Here is a 19,349-nt window from a genome sequence, read left to right on the forward strand (position 1 = left end):
TCCTCTCCATCACCACACACTGGGCTAGGGGTGTGTGTGTGTGTGTGTGTAACACTCTCCTCTCCATCACCACACACTGGGCTAGGGGTGTGTGTGTGTGTGTGTGTGTGTAACACTCTCCTCTCCATCACCACACACTGGGCTAGGGGTGTGTGTGTGTGTGTGTGTGTAACGATCTTTCCTCCATCAGCCCAGGAAAAATTCACACAGAATCAGACAATGTTTTGGCCACTAGGGTACTGCCACAGATTCCAAAAAAGGTCTGCTGGCCTTTACACACACACACACACACACACACACACACACACACAAACTCTCTCTCTCTCACACACACGCACACACACACACACACCCTCTCTCTCTCACACACACACACACTGCAGCCCAAACATAAACACATTTTCTATCTGAGCGCAGTTGTGTGGGACTGTATTTGTCTCTATCTGGCTTGGAAAGACAAAACACTTCACTGCCCAATTGTAAAACAAGCTCTAGCATTGCTTGTCTGACATCCACAATAGCTCCAATAATACAATAAATCTTGCAGTATCATTTCACATACTCCTCCCCTGTATCTTACAGAAGCACCATCTAGTCTGACGTCCGTCTCAGGGATATCTACGGCTCGAGTTTGGAGAGCGGAAGCCCTCTCTGGCGAGGACCCCCGTCCACCACGACACACTTACACACCGCTCCCTCCCAGACCATCGATCCGTGTTCCTCCCACGGACGAGGGCCAGCCATTCTGAAGCCTCTCAGACAGGTTATCACCTGGAGACGAGGGCCAGCCACTCTGAAGCCTCTCAGACAGGTTATCACCTGGAGACGAGGGCCAGCCACTCTGAAGCCTCTCAGACAGGTGATCACCTGGAGACGAGGGCCAGCCACTCTGAAGCCTCTCAGACAGGTGATCACCTGGAGACGCTCTCACATCACTGCACGACCAGCACACAGCTGTGATCACCTGTCTAGCTGTGGTGTCCACGATGAGGACGGCCAACCTAAACCACCTGAGATCACGAGGGAGTCAGATGGCTGAGCGGTTAGGTAATCGGGCTATTACTCAGAAGGTTGCCGGTTCGATTCCTGGCCGTGCCGGATGACGTTGTGTCCTTGGGCAAGGCACTTCACCCTACTTGCCTCGGGGGGAATGTCCCTGTACTTACTGTAAGTCGCTCTGGATAAGAGCGTCTGCTAAATGACTAAATGTAAATCACCTGGCATCCTCCCTCCATCCGTGTCCCCCCGTCCCGTATTGCTACATCCCGTCCAGCACATGGACCTCTTTATTGTCTGTGTGCTGCAGAAGTGGACGTCACATATTGTCAGTGTCAGCTGTGATGTCAGGTTCTGCTATGACCCAGAAACTAATCGTACTGGATCATGTGGCTTTGTCCACACCCACAGAATGTGTTTTGTTATTATATTTAATAACGTCTGCAACTATATCCATGCACACAATAGGAAAACAGACTGCCACTGATGTTGAGTTTGAATACCAACACGATTGATCAGTCACATCACACAATTAACCAGTTCACTGGTCTGTGAAAGCATTCGACATGTTTAATGAGGCCTGTCTGACATTTTGGCGTTGAAGCTTTCTACCACCCATAAGTTCTCCCAGACACCATCACCCCGCTCTACCCCGCTCCACCCTGACACAGCTGCCTCCTCTAGGGGCAGCCTGACACAGCTGCCTTCTCTAGAGGCAGCCTGACACAGCTGCCTCCTCTAGGGGCAGCCTGACATAGCTGCCTTCTCTAGAGGCAGCCTGACACAGCTGCCTCCTCTAGGGGCAGCCTGACATAGCTGTCTCCTCTAGGGGCAGCCTGACATAGCTGCCTTCTCTAGAGGCAGCCTGACATAGCTGCCTTCTCTAGGGACAGCCTGACACAGCTGTCTCCTCTAGGGGCAGCCTGACACAGCTGCCTTCTCTAGAGGCAGCCTGACACAGCTGCCTCCTCTAGGGGCAGCCTGACATAGCTGTCTCCTCTAGGGGCAGCCTGACATAGCTGCCTTCTCTAGAGGCAGCCTGACATAGCTGCCTTCTCTAGGGACAGCCTGACACAGCTGTCTCCTCTAGGGGCAGCCTGACATAGCTGCCTTCTCTAGAGGCAGCCTGACATAGCTGCCTTCTCTAGGGACAGCCTGACACAGCTGTCTCCTCTAGGGGCAGCCTGACACAGCTGCCTTCTCTAGAGGAAGCCTGACATAGCTGCCTTCTCTAGAGGAAGCCTGACACAAGTGCCTCCTCTAGAGGCAGCCTGACACAGGTGCCTTCTCTAGAGGCAGCCTGACACTGGTGCCTCCTCTAGAGGCAGCCTGACACAGCTGCCTTCTCTAGGGGCAGCCTGACATAGCTGCCTTCTCTAGAGGCAGCCTGACACAGGTGCCTCCTGTAGGGGCAGCCTGACACAGCTGCCTTCTTCTTAAACCTCTTAAAACCGCCGACGAGAGACTCTGTGATGTCATTGCCAGCTGTTTGATTTTACCTGGGGTTTCACACACCCTCTTTTCAGACAATAAATGTGAGTTGTAGATACACAGCATTTTGAGGGTTTGGCCAATTCCGATACAACAAACCATTTAGACTATGGTAAGTCTGACAGTTAAACACATTCCCAGTTTTTATGTTTTGTGTGTTCTGTTCTGAAGCTTGTTCTTACTGTCTCTATTTTATTATTTATTTATGTGCCTCTTGTCTTGGCTTTCCACGTGTCTAATCATTTTATGAATCTGCGTTTTGTGTTTTCGCACTTGGAGAAATCACAAAACGAATCTGATGAATAACAACCAGACAGCTAAGATAAGTCTGGCCACAGGCACCGTGTTGGCATACTTTGAACATTACAATTCTACAGCAACAACACGTCATATATCACAGCAGAGCACTGCATGCTGGCTTGTTTACTAGCTCAGGCAATAGGAAGGACTGTGTCAAACCCTGTTGGAGGCTCAGAGCTACGATGCATCCTCCTCTCTCTCCATCCAACCATCCTGCTGCCTAATCGTCTATAAAAGACTGTGATCTTTCTCCAGGCTTCACTGCCCTGTCTCTTTAAACGTGGAGGGAGTGATGGACAGTGGCGTCTCTGGTGTGAGAGGCGATGCCAGTGCTGTCTCCACAGCCATAAAACCATCACTAAGTGTATTAAAGCCGTCCTGTGGTGGAGTGTGCCGGGCGTGTGAGCTGTTTTCTAACTGAGCTGAAGAACAGGACGACCTCAAGCCTCGGAGGGTTGGCAGTTTGAAAAGCAACAGATGCTGTTCGAGTGGCGTGGTTTTGGACGTGATCGCTCTGATTGGTTAGATTTGAGAAGTAAAAAGGGATATTTTTGATTGCGCAATAACCTCAACTCAGGCTGAACTATATGAATTCAATATATATATTTTTTTTTTACATGGATTCACTGCCCCAACATACACACACAAAAGTACATTCAAACACTTCATCAAATCAGAGACAACAGCAAGCTGGTTTCATGGTGCCTTAGATACAAAAACACTAAAAACTTGAAGAGGGTTTTTTCTACCACTATCATCACTTGTGGTGAACAAAACCTTTGACTCAACATACCTGAAATAACCAACTAACATTGTGTTGGAACTGTGCACTTCTGATAACAACATAGTGTTGGAACTGTGCACTTCTGATAACAACATAGTGTTGGAACTGTGCACTTCTGATCCTTGACCTTCTGCTGGACTTCATACATGCAGTATTGGGATATCAATTTGAACTAGAGAGGGTACAATTTCTTGGGAAATTGTAGGGTGTGCTTGCTTGCGTCGGTTGCACAGGGGTCCGTTTTTTAATGACAATTTTACAACATTTTTTTTTATATTTCTGTATATTTTATATAAAAATGCCTACTTATTATTTATAAAAATTACATAGATTTAAAAGCATCTTTTTTTTGCTGCTCATTTACAACTCAAAATACGAGTTAAGTGTAGAATGAAATAGATGTCTTCTCATTTCACCTGCAAGAGGCAGCCTCATCGTTGAATCAAAATGAATACATTTGGCAGACCGGTGTAAAAATTGACCTAATCTCTATGACTTAAACGTCCTTTTAAGTTTTTCCCTTCTCGTGATATTTTAAGGAATTTAGCCTACTCATATTGCATTCATTCATGAATAAAGAACCCCCTTTGAAGATTATTGTACGACGTTACCGGCAGTAGAAGATGGAATCGCGATTCAAACAGTACCATCTGCTAACTGAAAGTATGCCCCCAAAAACGTAAATAAGCTTGGCATTTATTTAGTGGAAAATCGCTTTCATAAAAAGCTCACTGGTAGCGATCATTGTCAGTAACAACGCCAAGTGCGATATAGCCCTGTGTGGAGAAGCTGCCCCGGTAAATTGTACTACTACAGTACAGTACTAGACTACTGCTGTGTTCGTCTTGGTAGCGATTGCGTTGGTTGAATTGGATTTAACGTTCCGTTGTACGGTTTAGGCTGAAATTAATTATTTTCATGAACAGATTGACAAAGTTTAGGCTGTGGCAATGAAGTTAAGGTTAGTAGTTAGATAGATTTTTGATTTAAGTAAGGGGAGTGCCGAACATGTTCTGTCGCCGTTTGACTTCCTACAGCTGTGTAATGTTTTTGTAGTGTCTCGCGTAGGCTACAGCGTTTCAGTGAGCAACACTGGTTTGAAACCACAGGTAATGATCATTTCACCCACAAATCGTTTACTTGTAATCTAATGTCATAATAAATCCTACAACGAAAACGTATTTGTGAGGAATGTTTATTTTAACGATTGAAAACAGATGCATCATAGACCACTGTTATGTGTTGCCCGGGCAACAGAGGCTAATGTCATGATGCTAATACTTCAGTGAAATAGTAAACTACTGTTTCCGAAAGTAGATGTACTTCCTTAATAATATCAGCTTATATTGTACATTACACATCACAATTGTGTGTCATATCACAAAGTAAAATTAGTAAATAGTTATCACCCTGGCCTCTTTGCTTGTGGCGTTTCTGCAGCTGCCTTGCAGTAAAGTAGTTAGCTTAGCTATCTCCCAGAAGTTAACGAGCTGCTAAACTAATGTTCTGCTAGAGGTAGTCACGCGAGTTTTCGTGACGTTAGTGACGTAGTGACGTTAGTAACGTCAGTGACTGTGGCTAGCAAATTAGCCACCGTTAGCTTCACTTTTCGCCACAAAAACTTAACCTAAGCCTAAACCATGCAACGGAACGTAAATCCCAATACAAGCGACTCAATCGGTACCAAGACGAAACTTTTGACACCTAGGTTGTCTATGTAGGCAAAATATTGACTGAGTTTTAGGGGGGCAAAAAGAATAATAAAAATAATAATATATATGTGAGAGAACAAAGGTTGTGCCCTTGCCGAAGGCAAAGCACACCCAATAATAATAATAATAATATATATGTGAGAGAACAAAGGTTGTGCCCTTGCCGAAGGCAAAGCACACCCAATAATATATATGTGAGAGAACAAAGGTTGTGCCCTTGCCGAAGGCAAAGCACACCCAATAAATGAATACATTGTCAAATGTAGACTCAGGACACCCAATCTCCACAAGACGCCTGATCAAAGTCGCGGCCCCCATCTGTCTCGATGCTGATCTGTTGGTGTTCATGTTAAAACCAAACACATGGTGAGGAGAGATCTATCATGACAAAACACCAGGAACAAAAAAGGAAACTTGCTTCTGCATGCTGACAAGTCTCTCTCCCGGACAAAATAATCTGCTGTTCAGAGTTGATCTAAATGATCACAGAGACTCAAAACAGAGTTGATCTAAATGATCACAGAGACTCAAAACTGGAAAGGAATAGTTTGTTTTGTGTCTTATGTAAGCGTGATTCTGCTCTGTCTCGTGAAGCCTGACGAAGATCTAGGTTCTGAACCTTTGGAGGTTGAATCTGAATCTGAATCTTGAATCTGCAGATTGGGACTGTTCAGACTGTGTGGACTTCCTTATCCAACTCCAGATCCTCTCGCTGTCCAGACAACATGAAGGCGCCAAAGTTATTCTAGGATTTTCACAACCTCATTTAATCGAAATGTGTTTTTGTTATGGCTGTGGTCACAGAAGACTGTGGCTGCCTTCAAAATGTATCTGGTCTAGCAGAGTGAGTCAGCATGAATCAGCTATTCCACTGAGAAGTACACACAGCGATTTGGAATGTCTATTGTCTGGAAAAAAAAATGTTTTCTAAACAGTCGGGGAAAAGTGTTTGAATCAGCTTCTGTGTACAGAATGTATTTGATAAGATACCTGTAGAACTGGAAACAACTCAAAGCTTCATGTTGGATTTCCGTATCACTGAAGTTTGCAAAAAGTCTAGTTCCTGTGTAGCTGTGTGCTATGTAGCTGTGTGCTATGTAGCTGTGTCCTATGTAGCTGTGTCCTATGTAGCTGTGTCGTATGTAGCTGTCTATAGTGTACTATGTAGCTGTGTGCTATGTAGCTGTGTCCTATATAGCTGTGTCCTATGTAGCTGTCTATAGTGTACTATGTAGCTGTGTGCTATGTAGCTGTGTCCTATATAGCTGTGTCCTATGTAGCTGTTTATAGTGTACTATGTAGCTGTGTGCTATGTAGCTGTGTCCTATATAGCTGTGTCCTATGTAGCTGTCTATAGTGTACTATGTAGCTGTGTCCTATATATCTGTGTCCTATGTAGCTGTCTATAGTGTACTATGTAGCTGTGTGCTATGTAGCTGTCTATCGTGTGCTATGTAGCTGTGTGCTATGTAGCGGTGTTCTATGTAGCGGTGTGCTATGTAGCTGTGTGCTATGTAGCTGTGTCCTATATAGCTGTGTCCTATGTAGCTGTCTATAGTGTACTATGTAGCTGTGTCCTATGTAGCTGTCTATAGTGTACTATGTAGCTGTGTCCTATATAGCTGTGTCCTATGTAGCTGTCTATAGTGTACTATGTAGCTGTGTGCTATGTAGCTGTCTATCGTGTGTTATGTAGCTGTGTGCTATGTAGTGGTGTGCTATGTAGCGGTGTGCTATGTAGCTGTGTGCTATGTAGCGGTGTGCTATGTAGCTGTGTGCTATGTAGCGGTGTGCTTTGTAGCTGTGTGCTATGTAGCTGTGCCCTGGTAGGAAACAGTCTGGATACAGACAGCTGCCCAGTCACGATAGGCTAGCTTCTTAAGTGTTGTAGTTTATATTGATCCAACTGCCATTTCTTAAATGAACTGTTAAATCCTCCGAGACAAGCCTGCCCTGCCCTGCATGGGACCCTGGGCTGGCAGGAAGACAAGCCTGCCCTGCTGGAAGACAAGCCTGCCCTGCCCTGCATGGGACCCTGGGCTGGCAGGAAGACAAGCCTGCCCTGCTGGAAGACAAGCCTGCCCTGCATGGGACCCTTAGGGTGTGTGGGCACTGCTTCTGACACAGGGAGGGTTCGGGTGTGTGGCACCAACTTCACATCAACACTTACAGTTCAGGTTTGTAAACTACTCTACTATCTCTAGATCTCTACAGAACCCCGTCTTCAGGGACGGTGAACTAACACCTAAAGCCCCTCTTTGGGCTAGACTTCAGGCTTCTAACAGAACGCAGAATGCAGAGCCATCAGAAGGTATCTTAGAAAGGTCAATTTAGCACCATCACACTTTTTTTTTTTTTGGGCACCTGAGATTGACTTACTAACTGTTTTTAGATGAAAAAGGGAAATCTAATTTCCTTTAAAAAGGAAATCCAATTTCCTGCCGCCCCAGCTGTTGAAATCTCAAACCCAGTGGCAAGGTGAGAGATGAAGACGAAGGGTATTGATACAATAAGGATGGAAAATACAATAGCATGAAGAGCTTCAACAGAAACGCTGTACAAAGACTGATTTAGACAAACGAAGCAGATCTTTCTTTATGAAGTACATTTAGCTTTACAGAACATAAATCATGCGAAAGTTGTCATTACGGATTCTAGTTTTTTTCCCAAACTCCTGCAGGCATATATATATCTGCTGTTTTACCAACCAGCCCAGATTTAAAACTGTCAACTTCACAACTGTGATTTTTAGAAACTTTGAGGAAGACAATGCTGCCGTAATCATGATTTGATCCGAACACTAGCTAAAAGCAGTCATTTTCTTACAGGGTTTTTAAAATATTTTTTTATCAGACAACAGCAGTACATGAAGCCTGAAGCAGTGCTGTGCAGAACATACTGTCCATTAAGAAATTACAGTCTAAACCCAAAATAAAATGCTAATGCATAGCTCCTGGTCACTGAAGTAAAATTTCCATTACGTTGGTTAAATAAGGAGCTTTTTTTTCTTATAGTAAATGTTTACTTAGCTGTCACTTGAATTTGTAATTTGGCAGATAACAGTGAGGAGAGAGAATTGCTTGTGTGCGAGAGACGCCGTGGGGAAGGTGAAGGACGGAGAGATGACCGAGTCTTGCTCACCAGGAGCACGTACAGGAAGGAGTCTGACCCTTCTAGTCTGATGACATCACTTCCTGCTGTCATGTTTGTCAGGACTTGGAGACAACTGAAGGAAGGTGAGCCAGCCTGTACATCTACCAGAAAATACATGTTTAATCATGGGGGTGTAGCCTAAATAGATTTGATACCTGTTCCAACCCACTGAGGCCTCCAGGTGAAGGTGAAGCAGATGTTCTTCAGAAAACACTGGCCTTCCTCTGTGCCACCAGGGGTGTACATCATGTGACCCCCAGGGGTGTACACCATGTGACCCCCAGGGGTGTACACCATGTGACCCCCAGGGGTGTACATCATGTGACCCCCAGGGGTGTACACCATGTGACCCCCAGGGGTGTACATCATGTGACCCTCAGGGGTGTACATCATGTGACCCCCAGGGGTGTACACCATGTGACCCCCAGGGGTGTACATCATGTGACCCCCAGGGGTGTACACCATGTGACCCCCAGGGGTGTACATCATGTGACCCCCAGGGGTGTACACCATGTGACCCCCAGGGGTGTACATCATGTGACCCCCAGGGGTGTACATCATGTGGATTACAATGTGGCTCCTATGACAGCCTAGCAGAGAATTCATACTAATTCAGACCAGCACAATTCTCTTTCCCCTTCTCTCCCCGTGCCTCTCTTTCTTTACCTCCATCTCTCTCTCCCTTCCTCTCCCTTCCTCTCCCTCTCTCTCTAGCTCTCTCCCTCTCTCTTTCCCCCTCTTCCCCCCCTCTCTCCTTCCCCCTCTGTCCCTCTCTCCCCCCCCCCCTGTCCCCCCCCCCTTTCTCTCTCTCTCTCTGGTGGATGTGATGGATGATTGGACAGCTGAGTCTTAGTTCAACTCCAGGCTTCTTCTGTCCTGACCTGTCCGCTTGTCAGCTTCCTGTCAGGTGACCTTTAAGGGAAGTGAAGATACGGCACCAGAGCAGCTGTAAAGGAGAGGCTTGTCTAGATCTGTCAGGTCACACAACATCCATCTGCTGTCACCACACAACTCTCACAGTCAGCACATCAACACAGCCTTTATTTATTTATTATCTATGTATTTTTCGTATTTGTTTGTTTGATAGTTTTGATGTACGTTAGGTTTTCAGTCATGCGTAGTCTTAATAATGAGAACTGTACACCATATTCTGACTACAGCATGTTAACTATTTGCGGAGTGTAGGTAGTTGAGGAAGGTTGAACTCTTCAAGGCGTACGGGTGTTTTAAACCAGAAGACAGAGCACAAAAACTCCTGCACATCAGCCTATCGGCGTGCGTCACAAAACAATCTGGAGCACGCCCACCCTGTCCTGATACACCCTGTCCGAAAATACGCTGTAGTGAGACCCTGGCACTAGTCTTAGTAACAACTTAAGTTTCCCCCCCTAAAAAACCTAGTTGTATGTTGCTTCAGTAGGAACACTGAGGCATGTGATCCCTCCTGACAGACTAGAAGTCCTGCTGCTGCTTGCTAGATGTCACCTGATCAACCAACGACACAACGCAAGTTCAGCTCCAACCAATCATCATCTCTTGACCCTTCCTTCTCCCTCTCTAGTCTCTCTACAGTGGAGGTAGATGGTCTGCTGCTGTGTGGAAGGCTGAACATCTGCCCTGTAGATGAACCTCACCTGTCCTGGGCTGGATGTCCATATGGACACATCAATATCACATGTGGTGAGCCAACTACAATGCTGCTTCACTGGGGGACATCACATCACACGCCTGGCCATGGTTCATTCATCACGGTGGATTGCAGGTGAACCCCCCTCTGATCAGCTGCCTCACTGTGTCTCCAGCTGAACCCCCCTCTGATCCCCTGCCTCACTGTGTCTTCAGCTGAACCCCCCTCTGATCCCCTGCCTCACTGTGTCTCCAGGTGAACCCCCCTCTGATCCCCTGCCTCACTGTGTCTCCAGCTGAACCCCCCTCTGATCCCCTGCCTCACTGTGTCTCCAGGTGAACCCCCCTCTGATCCCCTGCCTCACTGTGTCTCTCTGAGGAGGATTCTCCTCTCCAGTCGTTAAATATTCTTGAGGAGGTTCTGGATCTGATCTGTATGCAGGGGCATTGCTGAGGAAACACTTTTCTCAAGCCTGCTAACTACAGGCGGGTGGTTGCTGGGCTGCGTGCAGAATGTGCCTGATTGTGTGTGTCTGCTTTTGTCTGAGCCTGTGCGTGCATGAGCGTGTGTGTGCGTGCGCGTGTGTGTGCGTGCGTGTGCCGCTGTGTCTATACAGACGTGAGTGAGTGCATTGTTGCTCCAAGCAGCAGACACACTCAGGTCTGTTGTTTCTGCAGGCTCCATCAGGCAGGTGATGAAGCCAGACTGGCACTCATCCAGGTGAGGAGGGGGCGAAGCAGCAGCCCCCCCCCCTGCCCTCATCCTCTCACACCCTGATATCCCATATTTTCATGATAATTCCTTTTTTTCTATACATTGTACGATTTTAAGGGTATTTTAAATGCTCTAGTGCTGCTCATTAGCTACAACCAAGTGTATGTTACAGATTGTTTAATGACTTGAAAATGAATAAATCGTAGTCTTTCAACAGGCGTGAAAAATTCCCGGCACACGCTGACCTATTTTAACACTTCAGAGAAGACACATGAACCTGCATGAGCAGTGGAAGCCAAGCATGATCACCTTGGTCTAATGGAAGACTAGTCACCAGGGAATCCGGGGTGCGACGGCCTCACCTGACACGCAGGCTGTGGAGCCGGTCTGGAGAGGTGTCACACAGAGGGAAGGTGAGGGAAGGTGAGGGAAGGCAGGGAAGGTGAGGGGAGGTGAGGGAAGGTGAGGGAAGGCAGGGAAGGTGAGGGGAGGTGAGGGAAGTTGAGGGAAGGCAGGGAAGGTGAGGGGAGGTGAGGGGAGGTGAGGGAAGTGAGGGAAGGTGAGGGAAGGTGAGGGAGGTGAGGAAGGCAGGGAAGGTGAGGGAAGGCAGGGAAGGTGAGGGAAGGTGAGGGAAGGCAGGGAAGGTGAGGGGAGGTGAGGGAAGGTGAGGGGAGGTGAGGGAAGGTGAGGGAAGGTGAGGGGAGGTGAGGGAAGGTGAGGGAAGGTGAGGGGAGGTGAGGGAAGGTGAGGGAAGGCAGGGAAGGTGAGGGGAGGTGAGGGGAGGTGAGGGAAGTGAGGGAAGGTGAGGGAAGGTGAGGGGAGGTGAGGGAAGGCAGGGAAGGTGAGGGAAGGCAGGAAGGTGAGGGGAGGTGAGGGAAGGTGAGGGAAGGTGAGGGAAGGCAGGGAAGGTGAGGGAGGTGAGGGAAGGTGAGGGAAGGCAGGGGAGGTGAGGGAAGGTGAGGGAAGGTGAGGGGAGGTGAGGGAAGGTGAGGGAAGGCAGGAAGGTGAGGGGAGGTGAGGGAAGTGAGGGAAGGTGAGGGAAGGTGAGGGGAGGTGAGGGAAGGCAGGGAAGGTGAGGGAAGGCAGGGAAGGTGAGGGAAGGTGAGGGAAGGCAGGGAGGTGAGGGAAGGTGAGGGAAGGTGAGGGAGGTGAGGGGAGGTGAGGGAAGGTGAGGGGAGGTGAGGGAAGTGAGGGAAGGTGAGGGGAGGTGAGGGAAGGTGAGGGAAGGCAGGGAAGGTGAGGGAGGTGAGGGAGGTGAGGGAAGTGAGGGAAGGTGAGGGAAGGTGAGGGGAGGTGAGGGAAGGCAGGGAAGGTGAGGGAAGGCAGGGAAGGTGAGGAGAGGTAAGGGAAGGCAGGGAAGGTGAGGGGAGGTGAGGGAAGTGAGGGAAGGTGAGGGAAGGAGAGGGAAGGTGAGGGAAGGCAGGGAAGGAGAGGGAGGTGAGGGAAGGAGAGGGAAGGAAGGAAGGTGAGGGAGGTGGAGGAGGAGGGAAGGTGAGGAGGTGAGGGAAGGAGGGAAGGTGAGGGAAGGAGAGGGAAGGTGAGGGAAGGCAGGGAAGGTGAGGAGAGGTAAGGAAGGTGAGGAAGTGAGGGAAGGTGAGGGAAGGCAGGGAAGGTGAGGGAGGTGAGGGAAGGTGAGGGAGGTGAGGGAAGGTGAGGGAAGGCAGGGAAGGTGAGGGGAGGTGAGGAAGGAGAGGAAGGTGAGGGAAGGCAGGGAAGGTGAGGAGAGGTAGGGAAGGCAGGGAAGGTGAGGGGAGGTGAGGGAAGGTGAGGGAAGTGAGGGAAGGTGAGGGAAGCAGGGGAGGTGAGGGAGGTGAGGGAAGTGAGGGAAGGTGAGGGAAGGTGAGGGAAGGCAGGGAAGGTGAGGGGAGGTGAGGGAAGGCAGGGAAGGTGAGGAAGGTGAGGGGGAGAGAGAGGGAAGTGAGGGAAGGTGAGGGAAGGGTGAGGGGAGGATGAGGGAGGTGAGGGAAGGATGGAAGGGGAGGGAGGTGAGGGAGGGTGTAGGGAAGGTGAGGGAGGTGTGGGAAGGAGAAGGAAGGTGAGGGAAGGCAGGGGAGGTGAGGGAAGGTGTGGGAAGGGTTAGGGAATGAGGTGAGGGGAGGTGAGGGAAGGGTTAGGGAAGGTGAGGGGAGGGTAGGAGGTGAGGGAAGGTGAGGGGAGGGAGGTGAGGGAAGGTGGGGGAGGTGAGGGAAGGTGAGGGAAGTGTGGAAGGTGAGGGAGGCAGGTGGGATGGAGGTGAGGTGGAAGGAAGGAGGAGGGGAGGGAGGTGAGGGAAGGCAGGGAAGGTGAGGGGAGGTGAGGGAAGGCAGGAAGGTGAGGGAAGGAGAGGGAAGGTGAGGAAGGCAGGGAAGGTGAGGGGAGGTGAGGGAAGGCAGGAGGTGAGGGGAAGTGAGGGAAGGCGAGGGAAGGTGAGGGAAGGGTGAGGGGAGGTGCGGGAAGGCGAGGGAAGGTGAGGGGAGGTGAGGGGAGGTGAGGGAAGGTGAGGGAAGGAGGGAGGTGGTGGAGGGAGGAGGGTTAGGGAAGGTGAGGGGGGTGAGGGAAGGAGAGGAAGGGAGGGTGAGGAAGGGTTAGGGAAGGTTGGAGGTGAGGAGGTGAGGGAAGGGTTAGGGAAGGTGAGGGGTGGGTAGGGAAGGTGAGGAAGGTGAGGGAGTGAGGGAAGGTGAGGGAGGGTGGGAAGAGTTAGGGAAGGTGAGGGAAGGTGAGGGAGGGTTAGGGGAGGTGAGGAAGGTGAGGGAGGTGAGGGATGGTGAGGGGAGGTGAGGAAGGTGAGGGGAGGTGAGGGAGTGAGGGGAGGGTTAGGGAAGGTGAGGGGGAGGTGAGGGAAGGTGAGGGGAGGTGAGGGAAGGTGAGGGGAAGGTAGGGTGGAAGGGAAACGCAGCGGAGATCAGAGGGAGTCGGATGGAGTATCTCGCAGGTGGAAGGGAAACGCAGCGGAGATCAGAGGGAGTCGGATGGAGTATCTCGCATCCGTTCCGTGTGGTTTGATGATGAGGAAATGAGAGCTAATGACGCAGGGTCTTGAGAGAATGAGAGAGGGAGAGAGAGAGAAAGACAGAGAGAGAGAGAGACAGAGAGAGAAAGACAGAGAGAGAGAGAAAGACAGAGAGAGAGGGAGAGACAGAGAGAGAAAGACAGAGAGAGAAAGACAGAGAGAGAGGAGAGACAGGGGGAGAGGGAGAGAGACAGGGGGAGAGAGGGAGAGACGGGGAGAGGTGGAGAGAGGTGGAGAGGGAGAGACAGGGGGAGAGGGAGAGAGAGAGAGAGAGAGAGAGAGAGAGAGAGAGAGAGAGAGAGAGAGAGAGAGAGAGAGAGAGAGAGAGAGAGAGAGAGAGAGGGAAAAGAGGGAGAGAGAGAGAGATACAGGGGGAGAGAGAGAGAGAGAGAGAGAGAGAGAGAGAGAGAGAGAGAGAGAGAGAGAGAGAGAGAGAGAGAGAGAGAGAGAGAGAGAGGGAAGGAGAGGGGATCAGAGAGCGCAGCAGGAGACTCTCATTACCGAGCTTTCCTCGTGTGTGTGTGTGCATAGATACTGTACATGCCAGAGCAATGTAAGCTGTGTGTGGGTAGGTATGTGTGTGTGTGGGTGTGCCTGCGTTATCCATGTCTGTGTGTAAGAGCCAGCGTGCGTGAGTAAGGGCGAGTGTGTGTGTGTACCATAAGTGTATGTGTGTATCCAGGGTGCTGGGATCTCCCAGAGCCATGCTGGAGGGCAGGCCGGAAGCGCCCCTGGGGCCCCTGCGGCCCCCCCTGGGGCCCCCCCTGGGGCCCTGCTCCCTGACAGGAGCCCCTTTCATCACAGCAGCCTGCCCCACAAACACTCATTCATCACCCAGCTGCTGGGGGGCGAGGACCGCTGCTGCAGAGAGCCGACCAACACAGGACTACAGCTGCTGGGGGGCAGGGGGGATTCTTAAACGGATCTGTACTCAATCGCGTTTTTAGTTAACATTATCGAAACATCATTAAAACATGTAGCAATTTATTCATACTTTGAGATTTTTCTTAATGATATCAAAGCGTGGAATCCAACCTAATCATCCCTTTAGTACGTGTATGCTTGAATGAACACTCGCTTACGCACGAAACATGTCTTCTCAAAGGGAAACCCCTCATTCACAGCGGCAGGAGAAGGACACAATGAGGATGTGTTCATCGTAAACTAGGTGAGGATCCAATGAGGATGTGTTCATCGTAAACTAGGTTAGAACTTGCTGAGGATGTGTTCATCGTAAACTAGGTTAGAACTCGCTGAGGATGTGTTCATCGTAAACTAGGTTAGAACTCGCTGAGGATGTGTTCATCGTAAACTAGGTTAGAACTCGCTGAGGATGTGTTCATCGTAAACTAGGTTAGAACTCGCTGAGGATGTGTTCATCGTAAACTAGGTGAGGATCCGATGAGGATGTGTTCATCGTAAACTAGGTTAGAACTCGCTGAGGATGTGTTCATCGTAAACTAGGTTAGAACTCGCTGAGGATGTGTTCATCGTAAACTAGGTGAGGATCCGATGAGGATGTGTTCATCGTAAACTAGGTGAGGATCCGATGAGGATGTGTTCATCGTAAACTAGGCTGTTTCAGTCTTTACGACCTGCGTGTGTCCACTCAATAAATCAACAATTCCATACATTGCGGTCTCCGACACAAACAACGTGTGACGTCGCACAGCGACGAGGAAAACAATGAATGTGCTGTGACAAAACAATATGGTGAGATTAGCTAAGAGCAGAGATGCACCTTCACTCAAGTAGAAGTACAAATACTCATGTTTAAAAAGACTGGTAAAAGTTGAAGTACTGACTACACTTTTTCACTCAAGTTAATGTCCTAATCAAGTACTCAATTATGCAAAAAAAAAAAATCGAAAAAAGAAATTGCAAACTTTTGAAACCTCTTTTCCTTAACTTTTTTTTGAAAATATTTTTTTAACCTTGAACCTTTTTTTCGAAACCTTTTTTCAACCTTTCCAAACGTTTTTTCTAAAACATTATTCATAAAATAATTTTTCTGCCTAGCTGTTAGAAACAGATTGTTAAATTATTTTAATAAATAAATCGTAGTCTTTCAACAGGCAGGTAACATTCCCAGCACACGCTGACCTATTTTAACACTTCAGAGAAGACACATGAACCTGCATGAGCAGTGGAAGCCAAACATGATCACCTTGGTCTAAGGGAAGACTAGTCACCAGGCCTCATCTTCTCTTCTCTGCTCTGGCCGATGAGGCCGTCGCACCCTCATCTGACAGGTAGGCTGTGTTGAAGACGGCTGGACAAGGGTCTGGTAGTCCATACTCATCAAGTAGGCTACTCATGCAAAAAAAAATATTTATTGAATTTGTTATATTATTTTAAACCTTTCGGAAATAAAAAATATATTTCTTCAACCTTTAGAAACTTTTTTCAGACAATGAAAGGAGAGGAGAGGGAGGAGAGGGGAGAGGAGAACAGAGAAGCCTAAAACAGAGCAGAGCAGAGCATCCGAGAGAGCAGAGCAGAGTACAATAGAGTACTTATCAAGTACTCATCAATGATCAATGATTTTTTTTTTTCAACCTTGGAGGAGTAATATTCTTGTTGCCTTCTGCTCAATGGTAGCTTTGTAGACTATCTTACGTCTGTTTTGCGTAAGTACCAGGAAATGAAAAATAGGCGCACAATGACAAGAAATAATTTTGATCATGCAATCAAATACAGATTAATACAGAGCCTGGCTTGAAAATGTAGTGAAAGTAAAAAGTTGTCTCAAAAATCAACAGTGAAGTATAGTACTGATAACAGAAAAATCTACTTACAGTAAGTTGGATGGAAAACAATGTGGTCGTTGAAATCACCACCTCACCAGATTCACCACTTCACCAGATTCACCATCTCAACAGATTCACCACATCACTGATTTACCACTTTCTCCCTTTCCCCGGATTCAGCTCATCCCCTCATCACCCCATCTCCAGATTCACCCCCTCAACTCATCCCCTCATCACCCCATCTCCAGATTCACCCCCTCAACTCATCCCCTCATCACCCCATCTCCAGATTTACCCCCTCAACTCATCACCACATCCACCAGGGAATCCCTGTCCCAACCATCAGCTGACAGGCACAGCCAACCCCAACCCCCCCCCCAACTCACCTTGAACAGCCGCAGGATGTTGGCCACCATGATGGACACGGAGCTGGAAGAGGCTCCGACCACACCCACAACCCTCTCAGGCTTAGTGATGAGGGGCGCCCCGCCGCCCACACACTTCACCTCCGTCCCGTCCTTCTCGATCAGCGCCTGGACGAAGGTGAGCGACTGCTCCAGTGCGTGGGTGTCCCGGGAGCAGGTGTCCAGGATGCGGGCCCCCAGCGTGATGTTGGGAAGCAGGAAGTGGTCGTTGTTGATGCGGTCCAGGGCGAACAACATAGCCTCTAGGCGGTGGATCCCCTTCTCCTTCTTCAGCTCCCCGCAGGCCTTGCCCTCGTTGCCCCGGGCGTGCACGGGGAACAGCCCCCCCAGGGATATGTCCCCGTCAATGCGGATGGAGTTGAGGTGCGTGTGTCCAGGGCCCTTGGGCCGGGCAGCCTGGCTGGGGGTCAGAGAGCTCCAGAGGAGAAGCAGCAGGGGGAACAGACTGGAGAAGCACCCAGGGAGAGCACACAGAGCCATGGCCTCAACAGGTATCCCCTCTCAAGCCTGGCAGGATCTGGGGGCACTGCCCAGCTGCTTCTGGGTGGGTCCAGACAGGAGTGTTAGTGGCTCTTGAAGCTGGAGGAGCAGGGAGGTACCATGTCTTCTCTTCTCCTGGGAGCGGTCGGTTAAATCAGAATACGAGCTTGGCTCCTGCACAGGCTAATTTATCTGTCGTTGTTTTGTCGTCTCCACCTCTCTCTGTGTCTCTGTGTATCTCTCTGTTTCTCTCTCTCTGTCTCTGTCTCTCTCTCACCACCTCTCTCCTTCCCTCACTCCATCCTCTCACCAGCGTGGTGGTTATCTCCTCTCTCCTCCTCCTCCTGCTCCCGGGGGGTGTCAGATCAGAGGGCCTCAGGTAGAACAGACTTCCCCTCCGTCCCTCTGCGATCAGGAGGTCTGAGTCTGCTCCCGGGGGGGGTCAGAGGCAGCAGGTCCGTTCAGGGCTGAAGGGTTGGGGGTGAACTCCTGTAAAAGAGACCAGACACATGAGGATCAGCCGCAGACAGAACAGAGGACAGATTTCTGGATTTATGTATTATTTATTCACTCATTTTAACCTCTGTTGCACTGCAGCCTTGTTTGGAATCATGTGCCTGACTCTCACATTTTCTCATGTGCTCTCACCAGACCCCACACACACACACACATCTCCATCTTTCATTTGAATGGTTGCCATGGACTCCCAAGGTTGGAAGACATAAAAATGTCCTCCCACATGTCTCTTTCAAACCTTCTGAAAGAGATGATGCAACACTTCCCTTACAGCTCCTCCCAGTACAGAGCACACTCAGGGCCTCATGTACTAACGCTTTTGCGCCCAGGTGTATTTGTTTCGCAATGTGTGCGTAAAAGCATGGCGAGGTATGTACAAACATGCTGCACTTGTCATGCATATGCATTCACGGGAGGGTCAAGGGAAAAGTGGGAGTTTCCCATAAAGAGATGGGAGGGGATGCGTAAAGTGCGCCTAATTATGTATTCCGCAGTATGTACAAAAACCGCCCGTGAAAGCGCCCCTCGATTTTGCGGTGAAAATTCTGCGCCTCTTAATAGCAGGTGTAAACCAGGATGCGGGGTTCCTCGCATATGCTTCCTGGTGAAATGGCAGCAGGCCGAGCAAGACGAAGACATATGCCAAGGAGACAAGCTGGAAGGATTTTTGCCACAAGGATCACACTTTTTCAGTTGAGTGAACACGAAATCATTATGTGTTACAGATTAAGCAGCCATGCAATATTACAGTTACTGGAATTTGTAATTTCGGGCCAAATGGCATTTTTTTGTGTCGGTGTGGAATTCCGGCCTTGTGTAATATTTAAATTCGCTGTTACCTCATGAACAAGCACATCAACTTCGTTATCACTAAATCTTTGTTTTCGCTGTTTTGACTTTGGTGGCTGATCCATGATAGAAAGAGAGAAGGAGGCCCATTCAATTGCGTGTTTAAATGCTCGCAATGTACGGTATAGAGGGCGGAGAAAGGCGCTGATTACCCGATGAACTGCAGGGTTGGTTAATACGACGTAAACGGAAGTATCACACTGTGCGCTTTCTGCGGGTTGGCCATGGCGCTAATAACGCTACGTTTGCAAATGTACGTACATGAGGGCCTCAGAATCTTCCTCTGCTCTGATCATGACCATCACAGATGCCTTGAAAGATTCCTGAGATTAACACAATTAATACTGCAAGACTTTGTATTAATTCGACATTGAAAGGCCAAGTTCTGAAAACCTCCCATTCTGACTGTCTTCAGTTGAAAACAGACTGTTCTCTGTGGAAACTGTTAAAATGCCTGTTTCAGTTTGGCAGCAGTCGATGAAGCAGTCAGTCCTTTTGTGTCATCCTCCCTTTTCTATTCTCTCTCTCTTCCTCTGTCGTGCTCTCTCTCTCCCTCTCTGTCA

At 49.0% G+C, this 19,349-nt stretch overlaps 1 protein-coding gene across 1 annotated transcript in view; it reads right to left on the bottom strand.

Annotated features, from left to right (window-relative positions):
• grm4 (glutamate receptor, metabotropic 4) overlaps window positions 1-17,462 on the bottom strand; it is a 115,153-nt gene extending 97,691 nt beyond the window's left edge. The window contains exon 1 of the mRNA XM_062473528.1: window positions 16,903-17,462. Within this exon, the coding sequence (XP_062329512.1) occupies window positions 16,903-17,421 (519 nt within the window). The 5' untranslated portion in view covers window positions 17,422-17,462. The remainder of the gene's footprint in view (window positions 1-16,902) is intronic.
• Between the last annotated feature and the right edge of the window lie 1,887 nt (window positions 17,463-19,349).

The sequence above is a fragment of the Osmerus eperlanus genome, chromosome 1, assembly GCF_963692335.1.
Source record: "Osmerus eperlanus chromosome 1, fOsmEpe2.1, whole genome shotgun sequence".
Taxonomy (NCBI): domain Eukaryota; kingdom Metazoa; phylum Chordata; class Actinopteri; order Osmeriformes; family Osmeridae; genus Osmerus; species Osmerus eperlanus.